The 22,767-nt window shown below is 36.5% G+C and overlaps 2 protein-coding genes and 1 pseudogene across 2 annotated transcripts; 2 read left to right on the forward strand and 1 right to left on the reverse strand.

Moving 5' to 3' along the window:
- The first annotated feature begins 896 nt into the window (after positions 1-896).
- On the forward strand, positions 897-1,241 carry LOC107791495 (uncharacterized). Its single transcript, XM_016613582.2, has one exon. It carries the CDS (start codon positions 897-899, stop codon positions 1,239-1,241), a length of 345 nt encoding a protein of 114 aa, XP_016469068.1.
- Positions 1,242-2,278: 1,037 nt separating this feature from the next.
- Positions 2,279-9,160, reverse strand: LOC107791500 (ubiquitin-like domain-containing CTD phosphatase). Its single transcript, XM_016613586.2, has 6 exons — positions 8,764-9,160; positions 4,925-5,069; positions 3,377-3,491; positions 3,237-3,300; positions 2,958-3,123; positions 2,279-2,733 (listed from the first exon to the last, which is right to left on the reverse strand). The coding sequence occupies exons 1-6, from the start codon at positions 9,036-9,038 to the stop codon at positions 2,488-2,490; spliced, it is 1,011 nt and encodes a 336-aa protein (XP_016469072.1). The 5' UTR covers positions 9,039-9,160; the 3' UTR covers positions 2,279-2,487.
- LOC142162471 (U2 spliceosomal RNA) lies at positions 7,847-8,009 on the forward strand (annotated as a pseudogene).
- Positions 9,161-22,767: the final 13,607 nt, after the last annotated feature.

Here is a 22,767-nt window from a genome sequence, read left to right on the forward strand (position 1 = left end):
CCTAAAACTACATAAAATAAAAAAATTCCACTTTAAAGTTTTGTTGTTTTATTAAATAATTTTTTTCTTTTTAAAGATATTTTTTTTATTTATTTAGAAAATATTGTTGAAAATAATAGAGTAAAATAAAAAAAATTATGTATCTTCTATTATACTATAAAAATAAAGTAGCATACAAAAATTTAAATAAAGTAAAATGCTAATAAAAGTTTTTATTAACAATGCAATAATACTAAATTTTGGATAGTATCTATATATTATTAAAAGGAGACGAAAAAGCCCTCTCCTTAAGTCAAGTGGCAGCCTAGAAAAAAGCCACATGGCATAAATAGTTAATAATTAGTTATTTAATTAATAATTAAATGCCTATATAAATTCCATTAATTTAATAGAAATTTTATTCATTAAATTTAGATAATATTATTGAGAACAATAGGATAAATTTTAAAATAAAAAAAATATTTCAAGAGTAATAATATATATATATATATATATATATATATCTTTTATTTTATTGATAAATAAGATGACAATTGTTCAAACAAGTCCGATCACAATTTAATTTAATTAATATTTTTTAATATTAAAGACGAGTTATATTAAGAAACCACATCACAAAAGGACTTCTTTCCATTTTTAACGAATTTGTCTTACGTATTGATTTCTGCCGAATTATTAGAAAACGGCTCTTAAATGTATTCCTATGCAAATTAGGATTTAGAAATAGTAATTGCAACTCAATTAGGTAACTTGTATTACCAAAAGTATAAATTTCCAAAGTAGGATTCCATTAAGATTTTTTAAAAAATATATATATATATATATATATATATATATATATATATATATATTCTTGTCAAGCTTTCATCTTTCTCAAATTATTTCGGGGCAAACCAATGGCAGAAGAAAACCAAAACAAGAAGAAAACATATCAAGTCAGAAAAGAATGCATAAAGCGGAAAACAATGGAGCTTTCAACTCTCTGTGATATCAAGTGTTGTACTATTATTACGAGCCCTCAAGGGGAACTTCAGACTTGGCCTGAAAATTTGGATGCTGTTAAACAAGTTCTTAATTTGTATACTAAAACCCTAAGCCCCAACAAAAAGGCGAATGAGGAATTATCAGAAGAAGAGATTGATATTCTGACGTTAGTGGAATCAAAACTTGATGCTGTGAACAACAGAATTCGTTACTTGGAGAATAAGAATGCTGGTTTTGTTAGTAATAATAAGGATTGAATGATTTGTTGATTGATTGGAAACAGTAATTCGTTTATTATTATTTTCTTTTTCTGTATTTTGATAACTAGTTTAGATCATCAAGAGATAACAATTGGGATCGTTGTAGGATTTACAGAAGTTGAAAGATTTTATCTTTGATATGGAATGTAGAATATTTCGTTTTTGTAGAATGGAAAAAATCACATAATCTAGAGTTTAGACTAGAGTTACATGAAAAATTAGTCTATCAAATCTTTTAGATAGGTTAGGGTTTGCTATGCCTGGGTGGCGTGTACCATACGCAACAGAAAGTTCGATATTTTAGATAATTTGTTTTGCGATTAAGTAGTGAAAGAAGATTAAGGTATTGGAATAAAACAGTAGTTAAAAAATCAACTGAAAGAGAAAATATTACATATCTGAATAATTTTGATGAATTTGAATGCTAGAAAATTGTGCACGTTATACAGCTTTGCTAGAAAATTGTAAAATTATATAGAATAATGTTATAAGTGAGATGATCACAAACAAAAGTAGTGTTACATAAAATGAAGGAATTTTTATCTCCTGTAGCAAATGTTAATACCTTATTTATTTTAAATAAATACCATTTAAAAAAATTATATTCTATAGATACCTTTTAAATTTTATAGCAAAATTTTTCTATAGTTTATAGAAATTCTGGCTTCATTGATTCCAGCTGGAACGATGCATAAGCAAAGGTTTTAGTAGACCTTTTGGGTTAGTATTATAGAAAGACTGTAACCCATATATACAAATTATCTCATACTCAATGCAAATGCCAGTCTCTATCAAACTCTTTAACAAGCAAAATTTCCAGAATCCATCTAATATCATTGTCAAACTTATGCGCATAGAGCAATTTTGTACTAATTAATTTCTTTATATAGTACACAAAACTACAAATTTACAGTATGTCTATACTTTTTTAACTTTCTTAGCTGGGATATGAAAGATAAAGTGCATCAGAACACAACTAATGTCTGGACTTTAGCTGCATTGCACAATAATAATGTTAAAAACCACCAGTGGCTCAATAATTCAACTTAATATACCAAGAAAATTCCATGATCATCCAAATACAAAATGACTTCAGGAAAACAGTCCCTTCTGCCTAATAACTCAAAGTATACATCAGAAATGTTCAGTTTTCTCCTTGTAATGGAACAGAATGGATACATTTCTTTTTGTATTGTCTAACAACACAAACAGGTTTTCGTTGATTTCAGAAATTGCCAGACGCTTAGGCATGTCGGCGTCTCTTGAAATTATCCTCATTGAAGGACTCCCAGTTCTTATGATCAAGAAAGCTCAAGTCATCAAGATCTGCAATAGCAAGCAAATATTGAGTAAGCTTCATGAGCTCCTGATCAGTGCTTCGGTTCGCATGTGCCTTCCTGAATGGCTTTATAACCAACCCATTTTGTGGGTTCATCACAAAGTTCCTTCGCAAGTCATCAAACATTATAGTGTTTTTGGGACTGTAAAACTGCACAATATCAAGATTACATGTTAGTGTGCCAAATATCGACAAAGCCTGTTCTGCATAAATGTTCTGGTTATGGCACCAATCCATTTACAATCAAGTTACCATATTTTGGACACTTATTAAGAATATATCTAACTCTAGATAGCTATGCCAACATAACATTTAATCATCTCTCTAGGCCATAAATCCATTGAAGAAAGAAGCAATTAAATAAAAAAGGCAACCTCTGGAAAATGAGCCCAAATTAGGCCTAAAGGCTTGCAATCAAAAACTCCATAACGATCTGATTGTACTGTTATCATTGCCATATGATCCAGCAGAGCTGTAATTTTATAATTCGGATTGTCGAGTACACCAAGTTGTCCCATTTTTAACTCAACCCACTTCATGCTGCAAAAATGAAATTGAATAAGGCAATGCATATAGTTCGAAGCTCTTTTCCAATCATACTCTGATTTTCAAAGATATCATAGTTATCAATAATTCTAACAGCAAATTCTGACCTGGTTGCCGACCATATCATGATGTCATATTCGGCATAAGCAGCTGAGAGAAACTCATGAAGATCTGCAGGCAAAAATTGAAAAGGTTAAACATTAAACGAGTTAAGTATAACTGGAAAATGTACAGGTAAGACACTCACAAGGCCTCATAAGTTGAAGTGGGTTTTCCGCAGTTGATCGGTGATCAAACAAGGTATAATCAATATCCAGAACAAGCAGCTTTTTTCCTTCACGGCAAGGATTACGGAGCTCAATCTAAATAATTGCAAACATGATCATCACAAAAAAAGGCAAGTGAGAAAGTATGACCTTAACCCACGCAAAATATCAGCTGTTCTATTGAAAGTATATACTGGACAAAATTTCAATACAACTATACTTTGTTATATATAGTTGAATATACAGCACCAACAGTCCCATATAAAACTTAGATAAATAGAAAAATAGTTAATAATTTGTGCAAAAGGTTGAAATAAACCTTTAAAGACCAGAATGATAGGGTCAATTGGGATCACGGGTTCCACGCACACAACGAAACCATCATAAAGGATACATTCTAGTGTTTTGTAAAGACTATTACTATAATGAGTACCTTATATCGATTAATTACCAATACAATTTTTTTGAAAGTGGTAACAGTATTATCAATAACAAATTAAAGCAATCTCTTCATCAAGTTCCTAAATAGTTCTACCAAGACTTTCAAATGACAGCTGAATTCTAGGATTTAGGATCTTTTTCTACCGAACTAGCCACTTATTGCGCCATTGGCAGTAACATAACTTCATTCAAGTAGTGTTCTTACTTCAATTAGTAATTTGAAGTGCCAACGGAAGGTAATATAGCCTTAATATCATAGTCATTTTGTTGAGACTTACCACCTCCACAACATTAGCCTCTATATATTGGGGCTTAACGCAAATACAATGCAGTCTATTACCTATTTGCCCCTCAATTCGTATCTTGTTCCCTCCTCAACAACCACATTCTCACTGGGCAATAACAATTTGTCTTAAAGTGTGATTTCATACGTAAATTTTCAATGTTACGTAATTATCTTTTGTAAAGATGTAGATTTATCGAATATTTGGTCAAGAGGATTCTCATGACGAGAATGTAACACCAACACCATGAATGTAAAATGAACTTTAATTATGATGGTGGTATTTGGGCTAACTTGAGCACACCTTGATTAGTCCACCAGTAACCTGCTACAGCCCATAATCATGGATGCCAGGTAATCTTATTCTTACCCACCAAGGCTGGAGGAGATGCGCTCATACTGAGTGTTATAGATGGATTTGAACTAGATATCTCCACATTGTTACTCCTATGCCTCAACCACTCAACTGTTTCTTTTGGGACGAATAGAAAATGTAATGCAAAAAGATCCTGAATTACAAGCATTGCATTCTAAATCCCTATATAACTCTTGTCTATTATAAAATTTTGGTCATGCATTCTTCTTCCAGAATTATAGAAAAGAATTCACTCTATTTCTTAATCTGACTATAATCCTTCCGCGCATATGAAAGAACGAGCGGCTCCAGAAATGTGTTCAATTAGTGGTGCCAATGATACATACAAGTAAAAGCAAATGAAGTAGTATAGAAGGGTTTGGCCTAAAAAGTCCACAAGTTTCTTGTGAACTTTGATTATAAGAATGGAAAGGGGTTAACGGAACAAACCTTGTGCTGCTCAACGCGCCTTTTCAACTTCTGTTTGTTGATTTCTTTATCCTTAATATCAACAGCTTCCTCTTGCCCAAGCTCAAAATCATCAATGATATCTGGAGATTCCACTTGATCAACAATTATATCATCCTCCACAGTCCTGCAAATCAAAATAATGCTCATTATTCCCTAATTAAACTCTGATTTTCTTTTTGATAACCGAGAAATTTCCGAGGGTGAGTAGCGCAAGGTTCGAAACCCGTTCGACAATAGGCCGGCTCTACTAGCCGTCAACACTTAGATAGTACTAAAAAGGACAGCCCGGTGTACGAAACATCCCAAGTTCACACAGGGTCCAAGGAAGGGCCGCACCCCAAGGGGTGAGATGTATGCAGCCTACCTCTTTTCTTAAAATAGTTTAGTTGCTAGATATCGTTGTTACAAGACCTTTAAAAAAACTTCATAGAAGACTTGTATATAAAAAAATAGAAATAGATTAAAATAAATCTCTAGTAAAGGGAGACCAGCACTTTCACAGTCCACTGGTCAAGCGCGTTCTATGTCTAAAGGAGGTTAGAGGATCGAATCTCAACCTAGGATACGAAGTTTAATTTTAGCAGTAAAAAAAACTCTCTAATATTGGGAACTATTTACTCACATCCTCAAAATTCATGTGATGCAAACTCAAGCAAACTCGCTCCTACAACGAACCGAATTATGTATTCCTTCAGAGGGAGGGAAGAGGAGAGAAAGACAGAGAGAAGAAGTGGAATATAAACTGAAAGAAAAAGAAAGTATATAATTATCATCTCTCAAGCATCACCAAGAACATAACTCAAGGGTGTGGCCTAGTGGTCAATGAAATGGGTTGAGAACCATTAGGTCTTAGATTCAAATCCTCAGCGGAGGCAAAAACACTAGGTGATTTCTTCCCATCTGTCTAAGCCTTGGTGAACGGTGGTACCTGGTGAAAGATAGTAGGTGTCCCATGAAATTAGTTGAGATACGTGGAAGTTGGCCCGGAACACCATGGTTATTTACTAGAATATCGAGAAAATAAGAACTGAGTGGATGGAAACGACACAATGGCACCGATTCACTAGGTGAATGCACTTTAAGAGTAAAGAAAGATTTAACATAGATCCATTCATACAACATAAGATAACATAAATAGGTCATAAATGTGTTTCAGATTCCCACTAATTCAAACAACAAAAATTGTTATTTTCCTTGGAAACAAAACAACAACAACATACCCAGTGTAGTCCCACAAGTGGGATCTGGGGAAAAAAGTGAGTACGCAGTCTTACTCCTACCTCTATGTTATTTTCCTTGGAAACATAATGCTAAAATCTATTTTACCTTCATTATAATCACAATATCACATCATACAAGAATGAGAAATCAGCCCACTAACAGCTGTTTGGTTCACATACTAGCAACTGGTTATAGGTGAAATTGACAAACAAGAATGCAACATGCAGTTCAGATACCTATTATAATATCAACCATATTGCTAGCCAATATTTTGTATGTCAATTACACCCCACATTAGGTACCATATTTCAAATTGGCCATTTGGTTGTATTTTTCCCTAATTCCCTCTATTTGGCTATCCACTATATTAGCAATACAGAGAATTTTGTATTATCCAATACAACGTAGAGGTGGTTTTTGGACAATATAAATGGATTAGAATCCAACCACATTATGATATTAATGACAAACATTATCCATTCGTACATCACAAAAGATCATAATCCATGCTGATATTAGAAAGACAATTTAAGCCAGTAGTAGACCATATGCAAATTCAACCTCTTTTCCATTATATTTGTTTTATTTCTAGGTTCAATTTATATACATATTTTTGTGCTTATTTTCACATATTATAATATAATGAACCATACTTACTGATGGGTTTACCATATTTGTTGTAATAAATCTATTGAATTTATAGAAAAGTTATTTTATATATTAAGAGCTAGGGCATTAATTCAAATTTAGTTCCCATCCATGCAAACACCAAGCACAACACAAATGTCTCATATTGTGAACCTGTGCTACTTTCTACTTTCGTATTATGCTCCTTTAGAATTAAAATCTCCATATTATTTAACTGTTAATGCCAAATCGAGCCTTGTCGCCAAAATTGGTGCCACCAGATGGCCAGATCTTACCTCAAATGACCAGCCATTTGATACTCAATATATATATATATATATATATATATATATATATATATATATATATATTTTATTTTTTTTATTTTTTTTTGAAAAATGGATCAGAACGGAAAGTTAGGGTGAATTTACTTCTGCATAACATGCAACAAGCATTCACTCATGCCAAACCACATAATATAGAAAGCTTTGATTGCACATAATCTTTTGTGACAAGATACGCATACAAAAGAAGACTTAAAAGAAAAGCCTTCTACCTCAGCCCACCTCTTAAATATCCTGCATTGAAAAAGGTATTCTTTTTTAAGGATAGACTACCCCCTCTCTAATACCTAAACAAAGTTGCATCTAAAGAGACTAAAGCAATATTCTTCTCACGACCAAGAGGGAAAAAAGATCAGATAGGACAACAAAGGAAAAACCTTCTCTTGCACTATAGCCTAACACCTTACATCAAAACATGCACAAGATAAGATATTTCACCTTCCATGTTGAGAATATCAACACCTTATCATAGTAAATCAAACACGGTATGAGGACGGAAAAGTCACCATGGAATATAACATTTACGGAAGACTTGCATTAAATAAAAACTGCAGAGGATAAATAACAGCCTATTCTGGTGTCCTGTGAAATCTGCAACTGTACAGTATTTCCTGAAAAGGGTGTTCTAGAATCTAGTCAAAAATTGTACAGATTGGTTTTTTATCATTAGCGTGAATGTTTTCTTTTGATTTTATCTTTTCTTTTCTATATAACTTTCTCGACCTTTTGGCTAAGATCAAGTATAGTATCTATTCTTATCTTTTCTTTTCTTAAATAGGTCTCTTAAGACTCTTAGCTTGAACATTGTGATAAACATAACTGTTAGTATCCTCTTGAGCATTCAACTCTCGCTAGATGCATGGGAACCCCACCTTCGCTATCCAGTACTTGTCAATAATTACCAAAGATTTATCTTTTCTAATGTAGACTTAAAAATAATGGTAAAACATGGCATCCCAAATTCGAACACTATTGATTCATTCAGATGCAAAATCCTAGGTACAATCCTGCGTTAGGAAAACCAAATTAACTTAAATCATATGCTGCAACTGATACCTATCGCATAATTTGCTCAGTCAAAGTAGAAAAACAAAATAAAGAGGTCTTTCTCTCTACTTGCTCCATCCTCTCCCAAGAATGTATAAATAGTTAAGAATATTTTGACTGTTTATTTTTCATATCCAGACCTATTTAACATGTACACTAATTAGTTTATTCATATTACCTTACTATCGTAATAACACAAGTAACCTTTAACCAATTCAGCCAGATGGTATACAGCAATTAAAATGAGGACATGCTTATAAGTTATCTTCTCATACTTAAAAATATACAATTTGGATTAATTTGGCAGACAACAAGAAGTAACTCTATATAACCTAGAAATTAAAATAGTAACCTGCTGTTACCAGTTAACTTGAATTGATGGAGTAAATAACACTGTCATTCTGTAAAACCTTTTTTTTTTTTTTTTTTTTAAAAACAACATTTTTCCGACATCTACATACAATAATCAATCAATCAACTACGTCTCAATTCCAAACTAGTTAAGTCATCTATTAGCATTCTATATCACTTCCACTCTACTTGGACAGGGCTTTGTGGAGAGAGAGAGGAGAAGCTAACCCGATCATAGTCATTTTGAAAGAGGATTTGAGAGGAATCTGAGAGAGAAGGAGAGTCTCATCAGCGAGTTTTGAACCGACTTTTGGGTATAGAAGCTTCTGGCGTTTAGGCAACACTTTTGTCACTTCACATATGCGTCGTTTTAACTCGCCGACGGTGTCATCGCCGCAAACTCTAACGGTGTACTCTTTGCCGCTCCATTTCACCGTCAGCGTTAACTCTTCCGCCGTCACCGGAGAGACTGCAACTGCCGCCGAGGATGATTCCGCTGCCATTTCGTTTTTCACTTCTCGACGGCTCACTAGGTACTCCTTTCAAATTAGTCTCCGTAGTAGTAATGCGATTGTTTTTCCTGAAGAGTTTCGTATTTTCCAATTGACCCCAATTCTTTTGCATTTCTAGTCTACGCCTCTTTACTTTTTAAAGCTGATTCCAACACGTAATGAGGATGTCATTTTTAATTCCAAAATGTAAAATAAAATATAATATGGCGAAGATGTTTATAATGGTAATTTTCATTAATGTCGCACTAGGATTAGTGAATTTGATAGTTCAAAGAAAATCGTAAATTCAAATCACATCAGAATTTGAGTTTATATTCGTCTCTATGTTTTGATGCACTTTTTACTAATATATTAGCTTGTGAGAGTAATATTTTGCAAGTATTTCAACTATTATATTACCACTTGATAAGAAATATCGTATAAAAGTAAATCAAGTTTAAGAAATTTAGCAGACCTAATCACTAGAAAGAATATTGGTCAGCTTACGTAAATCAACTCCCTTTCATTTTAAAGTTAAATTAATTAATAAACATATTTATCTCTTTTATTATATATGATTATATTTTCGTAATCTAAACATTTAAGTAATTGTGTTAGTTAGAGATTTGACAATCTACTTATTCAAGAAGCTTCATCGATTTGTTCGCTTTACAAAAGAAAACAGGACAATAATTTTACAATTTTAATAATCGACAATTATTATTATCTTAAGGGTTCACATTGGTAGAAAATAGCTGATTAGTCAAAACTTTGATAGAAGAAAATCTCCTAAGTAATTATTATAATATAAAACCCTATAGAAAATTTAACAATGATTATATTATGAAACCATAGAAAATTCACGGTGTGATTTTCACACCATAGTTTCAAAATTTGGAAAATATAAGCAAGATGCATACTTCTTTAGTCATTCAATAACAATAAAATATGTTGTGTGTTGATTTCACTTTGAAATAGACATATTAGAAACTTAACAAAAATATTGGGGTTGGGGGGTTGGGGGGGGGGGGGGCATGATTATCAGGTTGAACAATAATCGCTTAATTTGGGTGATTGCGAGGCTTCATTGCTTTTGCCTTTTTGGATTCTTTTCTTTTTTCCTACCTAGTTTATCTTTATTCACAATGGCAGGGACAAAAATTCTGACAAGAAGAATTAAAATTAAAAAATATAAATACATTACCACACTTCAAATTTGAACATATACTTTTCTAATGTTTTTATTTTATTAACTTCCCCAGTGAATCCGGGTGTGTTATATATATCTATAACTATAATAAAGGAGGGGGGATTGCCTTACCGCCATAGATTACAACACGTTGCAAAAACACAGTCAGGTGATAAAAGTATCAACCTCTGTGACGGTACAAAGAATATCTAACTAACAAAAAATTTCGCTTTGTCATACCTAGTTCTAATACTAGGAACCTGAAATTTGTCCGAAAGAAAGGATCCTTTTTCTCCCCTTGGCATTTGATTAAAGGAGAGGTAGATATTATCCTCCATAGCATTAGTTGCATACTTTGCTAAAAAAATTCCCTCCCTAAAGCAATGAGTAGGAGTGATATTGGCATGGTTCATGTACTGTGAGATCTCCTCCATAGTTCTTCGCAATTTATAGTGTTGAGTATGGTTGTTCTTCAGCATGTTTGTCACTAAAAGAGAGTCAAGTTCCATTGTAAAATCAGTGACCCTATTTTGTATGCACTATTTGATCCCGAACAGTGCTGCTTGAGCTTCAGCTTCATTATGGCTATCACATTTAGTTGAGATAGCATAGGCCATACAGAAGTCACCTTGATCATCTCTCAAAGTGCCATCGAGACCAGTTTTACCATTGCCTTGAATATAGCTGCCATCAGTATTTAACTTGAGAGTTTCCTGAGGAGGCTTCAACCAAGTGACAATGGTGGCCTCTTGAACATGCTGTAGTTTAGTCATATCGTCACAAAATTTGACCCAGGTCAATATCATTTTGCATTTAGGGAAAGCTCTATGTACGCCTGCTTGAATATTCCAAACAATCTGTTGCTTCATGTTGTAATAGTTGAATCTTTTTTGATCCCCATATCTGCAAGAACACCTAGCCTTCCAAGTTTCCTAACAAACGATGGTCGGAGTAATTTGAAGAATCTGTTTGTGGACTTCATTGCAGTATTTTTGATTCCACCAATGATTGAACCATCCTCTGATAGGCATTTGCACAAGTTTTATCCCATCCAGTCACCAATTATTTTCCAAATATTTTTAGCTGCATCACTTTCCATAAAGACATGTTGTATAGACTCATCGCAATGGTTAGTACAACATGAACATTTAGAAACAATATGCTTTCCAAAATTAAGAATGATTTCAAGTGGAAGTTTAGATAACCATAATCTCTAGGCAAAAAATGATATTTAAAAGGGATGCTAGAGTGTCATACCTTGTGGAGGAATGAATCCTTGTTTCTGTTGTTTCTGAGCAAATTGTAAGTGGTTTTGTTTGAGTACTTACCATTTTCTGTGAGGTCCCAAATAGGTTGATCTGGAATGTTCTGGTCTCCTATGTTAATCTTCATGATATATTCCATGGTCTCTTCAGAGAAGATGCTTCCTAGTTTATTCCTGTTCCATTCTCCATTTTGAATATACTCTTTGACCTGTACCTTAGGATTAGTATTGATATCCTCATATAAAGTTGCCAGAGGACCCTTACCTGTCCAATTATCCCACCACATGCTGGAGTTTCCTGAGATTATAAGCCACATGATATGAGGTTCTATGTTGTCTATGATTTTTCTCAATTATTGCCATTTATGTCAGTCCTTATCAGATTTTTTCTTACTCACCAAATGAGATCTCGGACAGTATTTATGCTTCATGTAATCAGCCCACAAAGAAGGAATTGTTCTAATTCTCCACCATCTTTTAGCCGCTAACATGTTATCAAAAGTTTCTATTCTCTTAATACCTATACCTGCCTCATCTAACGGATAGCATAGTTTCTTCCAGGATCTCCAATGGAAATTCTTTTTCTCACCAGATAGACCTCAGAAGAAATTAGTAAAATGTTTTTCAATGAGATTAAAAGTACCTTTGGGGGACATAGCAGAAAGAGTATAGATAGGCAATGATTGCAGGACATGCTTAATTAAGATAATTCTATTTCCATAAGAAAGGTATTTTCTACGCCAACTGTGAGCACGTGATTTTTGCCACGTTTCAACGACTCCTATAAATTCCTTAGAATTAGAATTTTTTTCTTTAATACTTGAATTTTTAGGAATTAATTGTTTGATTTTTATGTTTTGTTTGGAATTTTGTGTGCATTCCGGATGACATATGTGAGCACGTGATTTTTGCTTCACGAAAACTACTCCAAAAGAAATCAAAAAAATAAAACAAAATTTTCTTGGTGTACAATTTTTAGGATTTGCGTGGCATTTTTGGATAATTATTTGTGTTTTTGTCTGTGAATGTTTATCCTGTTATAATTAATTGAAATAATAAAATATATGTGGCATGTGCACTTAGGATTTTTATTTCTTACAATTAGGAATTAATTAAACCATAATTTGGTTTTAAAAGAAGGAAAATCACAAAAATATGTAATTGTTGTAATTTTGTCATTTAAATGTGCCACTGTGTGATTTTATTTTTAATCAAATGTTTTAACTTGTGCGTTGTTTGTTGTTAAGAGTTAATTAATATTTTTGTAGATGAATTTTGTTTTACAATTTATTTCTAGAGTTGTTGTTAATTGTTAATTAAAAGAAGAAAAAGAAAAGAGTTAAAATAATTAGCTGAGTCGGACTGGGCCAGGCCAAAATCAGGCCCAAAATGCAATGCAATAACCTAGTCCATTATGCCTGATCTCTCAGATAGCCTAAACGACGCCGTTTAGGCGTCTTCAATCTGAGCCGCTGATCGAACAGATCAAACGGTCCAGTGCAGCCCTGGCTTGGTTTGAAACGACACTGTTTCAAGTGTTTAATCCGAGCCATCCATTTTCTTTGATCCAACGGCCTCAAGGCCTCACCACGACCCGATCCACTTCACCCCCGAGCCAACCCATTCCCCAACTTAAACCGAACGACACCGTTCAGTTAAGTGAGTTGATCCAGGCCGTTGATCGTGCTTGATCCAACGGCCAAGATCAATCCCCCCTCCACTATATAAGCCTAATACCTACCCCAGCCCCCCAAACCAAACACCCCCCCTTTTCTTCCCTGTTCATCGTCTCAACTCAGAGACGAACTAGGGCTAACCCTAGCCGCCACCTTACCCCGTCGCCTGAAACCCGGCGGCATCAACGTCGCCGGCCACCACCTTAACACCATAAGACCATCTGACCACCCCCGTTCCAAATATGTTACTCGTTTGGTTTGAATCTTCCCCCATCTTCTCGAATCTTCATTTGAAGATTCAAGCCAAACGGAAACCTACACCAACCAACCCCAAATTCATACCAGGCAACCCCCAGACCTCCCTCATACCATAAATAACTTTGGTCCCGTTCGAATCTGCCTAGAAACGTTCGAGCCCCAAATCGAACGTAAGAACCTAGAAAACCAAAACACGGGCTTCGTCCGAAATTAAGAGGGATTTGGGCTTTCTAACTGACCTTAGTCCAGTGTTCTCAGTTGAGAACACTCGATTAAGGTCCGTTTGACCTCAAAAAATCCAAGTCCAAGTTGGTCCCAAGGTCGTCTGTTTCTGATCTTTGTCACTGAGGTATTTTTCCTTTCTTTTGTTCTATTTTTGTGTTTATATCTGTTTATTTGTTTAGTTTAAGTTTCACTGATTTTTCAATTTTCGTTGATTGATTCTATCCGTCTTTAATGACCTTTTATTTGGTCGAATTCTTCTGTTCATTGATTTAAGTATATGTTGTAAACTGTATAATCAATATGATTAGTTTCGTCGATTAGTTGGTTGTATTACAACTCACTATTTCTGTCAAATGCTACTCGAATCACATGTGGTTTTTTTTCCTGATTGATTATCAATAATTGTTGTACATTATGGCATGTATAATCGATTAATCAAGTGTCGTCAATTAATTTTCTTGAAAAATTAGAGAAAACATGATAGTAGTTCCTGGTTGTTTTCCAGTAGGTTTACCATTTCTTTTTGTCTTCTGTGTTAAATGTGTAATGAATTGAACCTGTTGTTTTCAGTCTTGTTTATTTTTAACCAGATTACTCGTTCAGTTCTTCATAGTTTATCTTATTGCCTTGATTAATGCCATTTCGATTTTCTTCTATTGTTCTGCCTTAAATCATTGTGTCTGAATAGGATTATGAATTGGATATAGCTGTAGTTATTTAGGTGTTTAACCAGAAATTAGTTTCGGGTTTGAACTTACATAGATGTAACTTCAGACTTATAAAGCTTAGGGTAATGAAGTAATAACAGTGGGGTCTTAGGGGGTAATTTGGGAATTGAAAACAGGGAGAGATGGGTGGTTTGAGTGTTCTGTCCACTAAGTATTAAAATACCTTTTAACTAATGAATTGATTAGTATTAATGGGGAACAAAAGGGAATGGGGGGGCTGAAAATAAGGAAAAGTTTTCCTTAGTGGGATTTTAAGTGGGAAATTCAGATTTTAGTGGGAAAGAGGGGTCGGGCAGTAGGTTGAAAAGGTAAAGCAGGTATGTATAAGAGGAGGGACTGGATTTTGAGGAAAGAGGTCCAGAGTTGAAGAGTGAATGAAAGCTGAACTTTGAACAAAAGGAAAACATTCATAGTTCAAGTTAGAAACCTACTGGATTTTATCATCAGAATTCAGTAATTTTAAGTTGAAAAAGGCCGACTTTCAAACTAAAAGTGAGATCTTTTCTTTACTTCTAAAATACCAGAACTGTTCCATTGCCATTTCGCCCCTGATTCACTTTGCTATTCTGCCAGTAATTGTTTGGCATTGTTGGTTTTCAAGTAATATTTCCTGAAGTGTGCTATTGGACATCTGTTACCGTTTCATTGCTATTTCTGTGTTTTTCTCCATTGGTTTTCGGGACTGCTGGTTGCCGGATTTTGTTCCGTTGGTTTTAAGTTTCCTGTTGGTTATTGTTGTTGTTACTGTTGTCTGCTACTGATCTACTAATCCTCACCTTCTTCTTCTGTTCTATTATCAGGTACACTACTTTGAATCACCTCGATGTTTGATTATTGAAGTTGAAATAAAAATGGATAGAAGATTTCTGTATTTAACTATAGAATAATTGTATTTTAGTTAGATATTAGTTGTGTGTTTCCTGTTATATGAAGGGTAGAGGCATGTAGTATTAAGACTATTTTTGTAAGATCATTGATTAGCAGCTACATAGGGCATAACGTTAGATTACGGACCTAAGATCCTTGCAATGACGTGAATATTAGTCAATACAGTATGCATGTTTAATTTGAGCAGAATTGTTAGATTGTTGAACTATTGGACGTATTTCTGTAGGAATTGCATAGTCATCAGTTTCAGTTTTGCTAATTCATATATTTAAAATAATGTAGCTTCGGAATCACATCCAACTCGAATTGGTAATTAGTTAATGTGGTGAATCGATTTAATTGGTTGGTAAAATCTAGCTTTGAACTCGCGAATATTGGAATAGAAGTAACTTGAAGTTTGTGATTTTTTGAATCTTGTTAGTAACAAAGATCCGTAAGTGTTAGGCAAATATAATTGGTTAGTAATTTCGTATAATCCGTAGGCTTGATATATTTGAAGTGCGATTCAATGTAGTAAGGCTAAGAACACTAATCCAATAGGTTATTTAAGTTAATGATCAAGCTTAAGCAAACTTTCGTAATCATTAGTAATTAAGGTTGGCTTAGTTTCAAGTAGTTGAAAACAATTAGTTCCAACAGTTTATTTCATCTAACAATGTGGGTTTAAATTAGTTATGGGATAATTAGTTTCCTTTGAATATATATTGTTTGTCAATTCCGTATTTATTTATAATTTCAATTTCAGCAGTATTGGCTTATAGAATAAGACATGAAATAATCTCCTTTTACGCAAGTTTGATTGCAATTTTCCGGTTGCGTTTGCTTTAATCCGATAAATAAGTGATGGCCTTTTCAAGCATGTAATTAACTAGGATTTTTCTCTTTTATTTTAGAGACAAACTTAAATATAAAATGTAGACACTTTAGGAATTTCTTTAAAAAAATAATGATTGAGACGAGCCTCGACAAACAAGAATACACAAATTGCGGGGCCCTCAACGGATAGTTATTTCAAATGCTCAGATTTCGAGACAGGCCGCATAACGAACTTTACGGCTTTTCTTAAAATAACAACGCGTTAGTATCTTTAGGCGTGTATTTAATAATGTTATCTTCCTAAACTCGGGTGCACATTTATGTGACCCAAATCCAAATCTCAACGAAGTTGGGACGTATCGAAAATTGCGGGTACATTTATGTGGCGCAATTCGAGATGCATTCTCACGACGTTGCAATTCCTTGAATAAATAATAACAAAAGCGGTAAACAGTTAAAATTTGTACATAGGTTCATAATTGTATTAAATCAGATAATCAAGCCGAATATGACAGTTGAGTGACCGTGCTAGAACCACGGAACTCGGGAATGCCTAACACCTTCTTCCGGGTAAACAGAATTCCTTATCCGGATTTCTGGTTCGCAGACTGTTAAACAGGGTCATTCTTTTCCTCGATTCAGGATTAAACCGGTGACTTGGGACACCATAAATCTCCCAAGTGGCGACTCTCAATCTTTAAATAAAATCTCGTTTCGATTGTCCTTTAATTGGAAAAACTCCATGTAAGCCCTTTTGCGGTGACGCGGGTAAAAAAGAGGTGTGACAGCTCTGGCGACTCTGCTGGGGACCGAACCCAGAATCTCTGGTTCAGGGTTCAAAAAATTCGAGCTTAGAATAATTGTTATTATTTGGCTTTATTTATCTGATTTTATTACATGTTTTAGCCTAAATGTGTAAAATGTTGCTCTTACCGCTTTGATATTATCTGTACTGTATATATAAACTGCTACGAAATCCCTATCTTCTCTTTCTTGAGGAGTGCACGCTGGTCGTGACTTCTTTCTGTTAGTGTCATATCCCAAAATAGAACGAGGATTCAGAGGAGTTGCAAAACCGGATGATCTTTTGGTTACCGGTACGCAGTTCCCATCCTCGGCTCGAGTTGTCCGCTCGAGTAAGCCAGGTCTAGAACAAACACCCAGGATAAACCTAGTATAACAAAACCTCATGCCGGATCCCTAGTAGGAACGCTTATTTGCATCATGTGCACTTAACTTAGGGGACTCAACACAGGGGTTGGGTCCGTTTAGAACAAGCAACCTGAAATGAAAAGACCATCCTGCTGCATCCTGTTTGTTTTACGCATTTATTTGCCGCAGACTTGCATGCTGACCGGCTTCTAAAAATACTGGAATAAAAAAAATAGCAGTGTAGAGAGATAATTCCGAGTTACCGGCGAACATTGCCAAAATTTCGAAAAAATGTTTTTTAGTGTAATTTATTTAAACAAGTCTTGTTGTCAGAATTAGTTTATTGTCGTTGTCCGAACTACGCCGGTTTGATTCTCACAGGATGTGAGATACGTAGGCAACCCTCATCGGGTCCAACCTCCCCTATTGCAAAAATAGCCAAACAAAAAATGTCAAAATTTTTAATCTTTCGTCATAAATAAGTCGGGTGATTCCATTCTTGTAAAAAATAGCCAAATGTCTCTAAAAAGACGCCGGAAGGCTGTTTTTGCGAAAATAGCCACTTTTGGTCATTTTCAATATTTTGTCCGGTTGGTAAAGCACAGCCTTTAAATCTTCTTCGAAGTGCAGAAAGGCCGTATTGACAAGACCAGAATTTTATTTTAATGTGTGTCAATTTTAGTTTATTCTTTCTTTGAGTCCAATGAGTGTTAATCACCCCAAACAAACATACAGAATGAGCCCGGGTCCAAGTTTGCCGATAACAATTAGGAGCAAGATCCCTTTGGAGTTGCGTTTGTGGTGGGAGGATTTGGAAAAGTCAGAGCGAGAAAAGATCAAACTACATCTGGGAGGTCTCACCAATTTGTTGAACGTCAGACCAGATGTGACATCATAAAAGCTTTGGTTACATTTTGAGACCCGACCCACAACGTATTCCACTTCTCGGATTTTGAACTCACCCCAACCTTAGAGGAGGTAGCAGGTTATATGGACATAACTGAGGGGCTAAGGCACAAAATTCTGATTGCTCCAAGAACCGTCAATTCGCACAAGTTCATGGATCTGCTGAAGATAAGCAAGGGAGTCCCGTACTCTGAATTGGATAGGGGGTTTTCTACTTTGCAGTTCATATACCAGAGGTATGGGCTTATAGGAGGGTTCGACGATCTGGAAAACAGGGTTTGCAGCAGAGGGAATCAGACAAAATGGGATGAACATAGGCGGTTCGCCTTCATGGTAGCATTTTTGGGCATTGTGGTGTTTCCTCGGAAAGACATAAATATTGATTTGAAGGTGGCTAGAGTCGTCAAGGTCCTAATTACCAACAACAAAAGCACGCTTGCCCCTACGATAGTGTCCGAGATATACCGAGCTCTCACAGCCTGCAAAGCCGGGGCAGATTTTTTCGAATGATGCAATTTGTTATTGCAGATGTGGATGATCGAGCACTTGTGTCATCATCCTCAGTATACGAGCTATAGATCTACAAATGAAGGTTGCATTGAAGGATATAACACGAGGGTTTCAGGGCTCAAATTGCCAGAAAGGTTTGAAGACTGGGTATCTTGCCTTCGCACCATCACTGCAGCACAAATAGGGTGGACATTGAGTTGGCTTCCGGTTGAAGAAATTGTGTACATGCCCGTCACGGGTCCTTACTTCCTCTTAATGGGACTCTGAAGCATTCGGCCTTATGCGCCTTACTGGGTGATGAGGCAGTTAGGGAGGTGTCAGGTGGTACACCCAGATGAAGATCTCTGTATTTATGCAATCGAGGTTGGTACCAACGACCAATTTCATGAAAAGGCCATTCATTCTATATGGAATGAATGCCAGTATTTAACGGTAAACACTAGAGTGCGCGACCTATCCAGAGGTGAAGTCTCACCGGCTTATATCGCCTGGTACAGGAAGAGAGATGTTGTAAGAGATGAGCCAGAACGACCATCCAAAAAACCTCACATTCAAGAGTTCCTTGAGGCGTCGCAAGAACCGTGGGACTGGTTGGCCAAAGAGAGCGAATACCGGGCCGAAATAGGCAAGCTGAAATAACAGATTAAGGATCTTAAATTTGAGAACAAGGTGCAAGTTGTTGCCGATGAAGGAGAGAAGAACAAATTAGCTCGGGAAAGTGAGATCCTCAAAGCTCAAATCCGGGAAATGAAAATAGTTGCCAGAAACCCGAAGAGAAGCCGGGCTGATGAAAAGCTCATAAACGGTCTGAAGAAGAAAGTCCTCAAATATCAAGAAGACCTGGAAAATCTAAAGCTGGCCTAGCGAGAATCCAGGTGAAATGGATAAAGAAGGCAGAACAGCGAGCACGGTCTATGCAACAAATAAAAGGGACTACGAAAGGAGCATCGCTCTATTGAGAGAAACAATATCCACTCTTGAAGAGCGGATCTTCAGACAAGCCCAAGATGCCAGAGCAGATAGGAAGCGCTACTATGATCTAATGGCCCGAATGGAGAAACAGATGAATGAATTTCAGGATCAACTTCTTTACAACGCTCAAATGCTGGGGACGCGAAATCAACAAATAGAGCAATTGCTTATGGAAAGGGATAGAATCAAGGGAATAATCGACGATATCAGGCACTACATCACCATAAAGTGCCTAGTTTGTGAGGATATGTCCCGCACCACCTTCCTTGCTTCCATAATGATTTATGTCCACCAGATCATGGAAGATTTGAAAGATCTGCAAAGGGTCCTTGCACCAAAATCCGCGGCAAAGCCGAACGAAGCCCCGCGAGCGCCAAAATTCAAAACTCTAAAACATTCATAGTTTGAGTATGTATTTTCCTTGTTTTCAGAGTCTGTTGTCCGTCGGAGTTTGTATTTCCCGTTTTGGCATACAAATCTGTAGTCTGTCTGTTAATTCCCTTTCAAAAATGTTTTGTCTTATAATAAAACGTTTTGCTAGTAAAGGTTGAAAAATCCAAAAATGGTGTCTTTATTTTCCGCACTTGTGGTAGAACCACGCACGGTCTGATTCATGCGGGGACATGATACGTAGGCAATCCATATAAGATTCGACCACCACTAAAAAAGGAAAGTTTGGAGCCATTTAAAAGAAGTCTGAATGACGCATGCTGTCAAAGCAAAGACATGAAATGGTTATACTGCTTAGGAACATTGCATCCCTAACGTGAAATTGCAATATGTGTAAAACTCTAACGCTAACAAGTTTGTTGTTGATTCCAGAGATTTCGAAATAGTTAGCTTGTTAGAACGTTCTGGCAGATTACCATTACCACACAAGATCAAAAGGGCCTATTCTGAAAAGTATGTCTGGTTCGGACAAAAGTGTTGAGGAGGAAAAGACAGAGATGCAAATGATGAAGGAGGAAGTAGACAGGTTGAGACAAGAGATAGCTGGGATGCACCTAGCCTCGGCTAGGGGACAAACATCACCAACCCTTCCCCCTACTCCTACCCTCTCACCGGCTCGGACTCCGGAACACTCTCCCACTGGTCCATCAAAACAAAACCCCCCTGTTCCTCCGCCAACTGTTCCTATTTTCGTGGCACCTCCACCAGCCACGCTGCAAAGATCATCCAGCGAGCCGTTGTTACAGGCTCACGATAACCAGTATTACCCTCCTGAACTCACCTTCAAAGCACCCGAGTCATACACTTACACCCCTCACCTTCAGCTACCGGTAGAAACTGAGAGGCCGGCTAAGAATCCGGAGTAGGATGAAGTGCTTCGTAAAGTGAAAATCCTGGAGCAGTCCTTCAGGAATATCCATGGTTTAGGCAACCAAGTCAGTGTGGACTACAAAGATCTGTGCCCATTCCCCGATGTTCAATTGCCGGCAGGTTTTAAGATGCCAAAGTTCGATCTATATGAGGGACATGGTGATCCCATGGCACATCTGCGAGGTTTCTGTAGTAAGATGAGAGGGGCAGGTGGGAAGGATGAGCTGCTGATAGCTTATTTTGATCAAAGTTTAAGCGGGTCCGCACTGGAATGGTACACGAGGCAGGATCCTAGCAGGTGGTATACCTGGGACGGTATAGACGGTACAGAACACAACAGAGCACTCTACCTGACTGTGAAATGCAAAGACTCGGTGGTCACTCGAGTACTGATTGATAATGGGTCTAGTGCCAATATCTGTCCTTTGGCCACTCTGAATAAACTAAAGGTTGATGATGATAAGATTCACAAGAACAGCGTCTGCGTCCGAGGTTTTGATGGGGGCGGTACTGACACAGTGGGTGATATCATACTGGAATTGACAATTATTCCGGTCGAGTTCACCATGGAATTTCAAGTGATAGATGTGGCTGTGTCGTATAATCTTCTGTTGGGGCGACCCTGGATCCACGCAGCCAAAGCAGTGCCTTCTACACTGCATCAGATGGTCAAATTTGAATGAGATAGACAAGAGATTGTGGTACACAGGGATGACGGTACACATGCCGTTAGTGATGCCATTGTGCCCTTCATAGAAAACGACGATGACAAAGGCCCAAGGGTCTATCAGGTTTTTGACGCAGTCGCAGTAGACAAAATTCCTGAGGGTGGGGGCCTTCCACTTCCCAGAATCGCAGCTGCAACCTTCACGATAGCCTCGGAAATGTTAAACAGCGGGTTTGTACCAGGAAAGGGTTTGGGAGTTGATCTGCAGGGTATTGTCCAGCCAGTTTCTTTGCCCAAGAACCTGGATACTTTTGGGCTAGGATTCAAGCCTACCGCAGCGGATGTAAAACGGGCCCGTAAGTTGAAGAAAAGAGTCTGGGTCCTTCCTAAACCAATCCCGCGCCTATCCAGATCATTTGTCAGAGCAGGTTTTAGAACGTTATCGGTCCCGAAAGTTCTTGGACCACTGATCGGGTCAGATGGAGATTTGAATGAGGGCTTTGAAATGTTGTTCGCTAATGTCAACATGATAGAAGTTGGAGAGGGTTCCAGTAAAGCAGACATACAGCTTGTGGGGCCTAGGGCCAATGTCAACAACTGGACAGCTACTCCTCTTCCTACCCGGAGGGAATCTTGGTAGTATGCTCTGGATTTTTCTCTCTTGTTTGCTGGATTATTCCAGAGTTGTAATCCAGTTTTTGTTTTATTTTTTTTGTATTCAGCAAAAATGTGAAACTTTGTTATCCCGCAGTTTAATAAAGTGAAAGTTTTCTCTCTTTATTTTTTGTTTTAATTCTGTTTTCTTCTTTTCTCTTTCTGAACAGTTCTTTTCATACTGGTTCTAATGACATGGCGTGCACAACGGATCTTCAACTCAGTCTAAAAAATCAATCTAATTCCGAACTAATTTTACAAGAGGTCGATTATGATGATGAATCTGAATACGATGAGGATGAAGCCTTCGAAGAGATAAACATAGAGTTTAGCTAGTTTGAAGAGAAATCCAAGCCCAACTTAAATGACACAGAAGTCATCAATTTAGGGGATGCAGATGATATCCGGGAAACTAAAATAAGCATCCACATTGCACCAAATATCAGGGAAGAACTAATCAAAGCACTTATTGAGTTCAAAGATATTTTTTCATGGTCGTATGACGACATGCCGGGG

The sequence above is a fragment of the Nicotiana tabacum genome, chromosome 7 (genome assembly GCF_000715075.1).
Source record: "Nicotiana tabacum cultivar K326 chromosome 7, ASM71507v2, whole genome shotgun sequence".
NCBI lineage: Eukaryota > Viridiplantae > Streptophyta > Magnoliopsida > Solanales > Solanaceae > Nicotiana > Nicotiana tabacum.

Excerpts from the sequence above, each read along its gene's own strand:
- LOC107791500 (XM_016613586.2), bottom strand. The coding sequence starts at position 9,038 with ATGGCAGCGGAATCATCCTCGGCGGCAGTTGCAGTCTCTCCGGTGACG. Across the intron at positions 3,301-3,376 it reads ACTTCAACTTATGAGGCCTT|ATCTTCATGAGTTTCTCTCA; the intron begins GTGAGTGTCTTA and ends TTTTGCCTGCAG. Across the intron at positions 3,124-3,236 it reads ATGATATGGTCGGCAACCAG|CATGAAGTGGGTTGAGTTAA; the intron begins GTCAGAATTTGC and ends TCATTTTTGCAG.
- LOC107791495 (XM_016613582.2), top strand. The coding sequence starts at position 897 with ATGGCAGAAGAAAACCAAAACAAGAAGAAAACATATCAAGTCAGAAAA.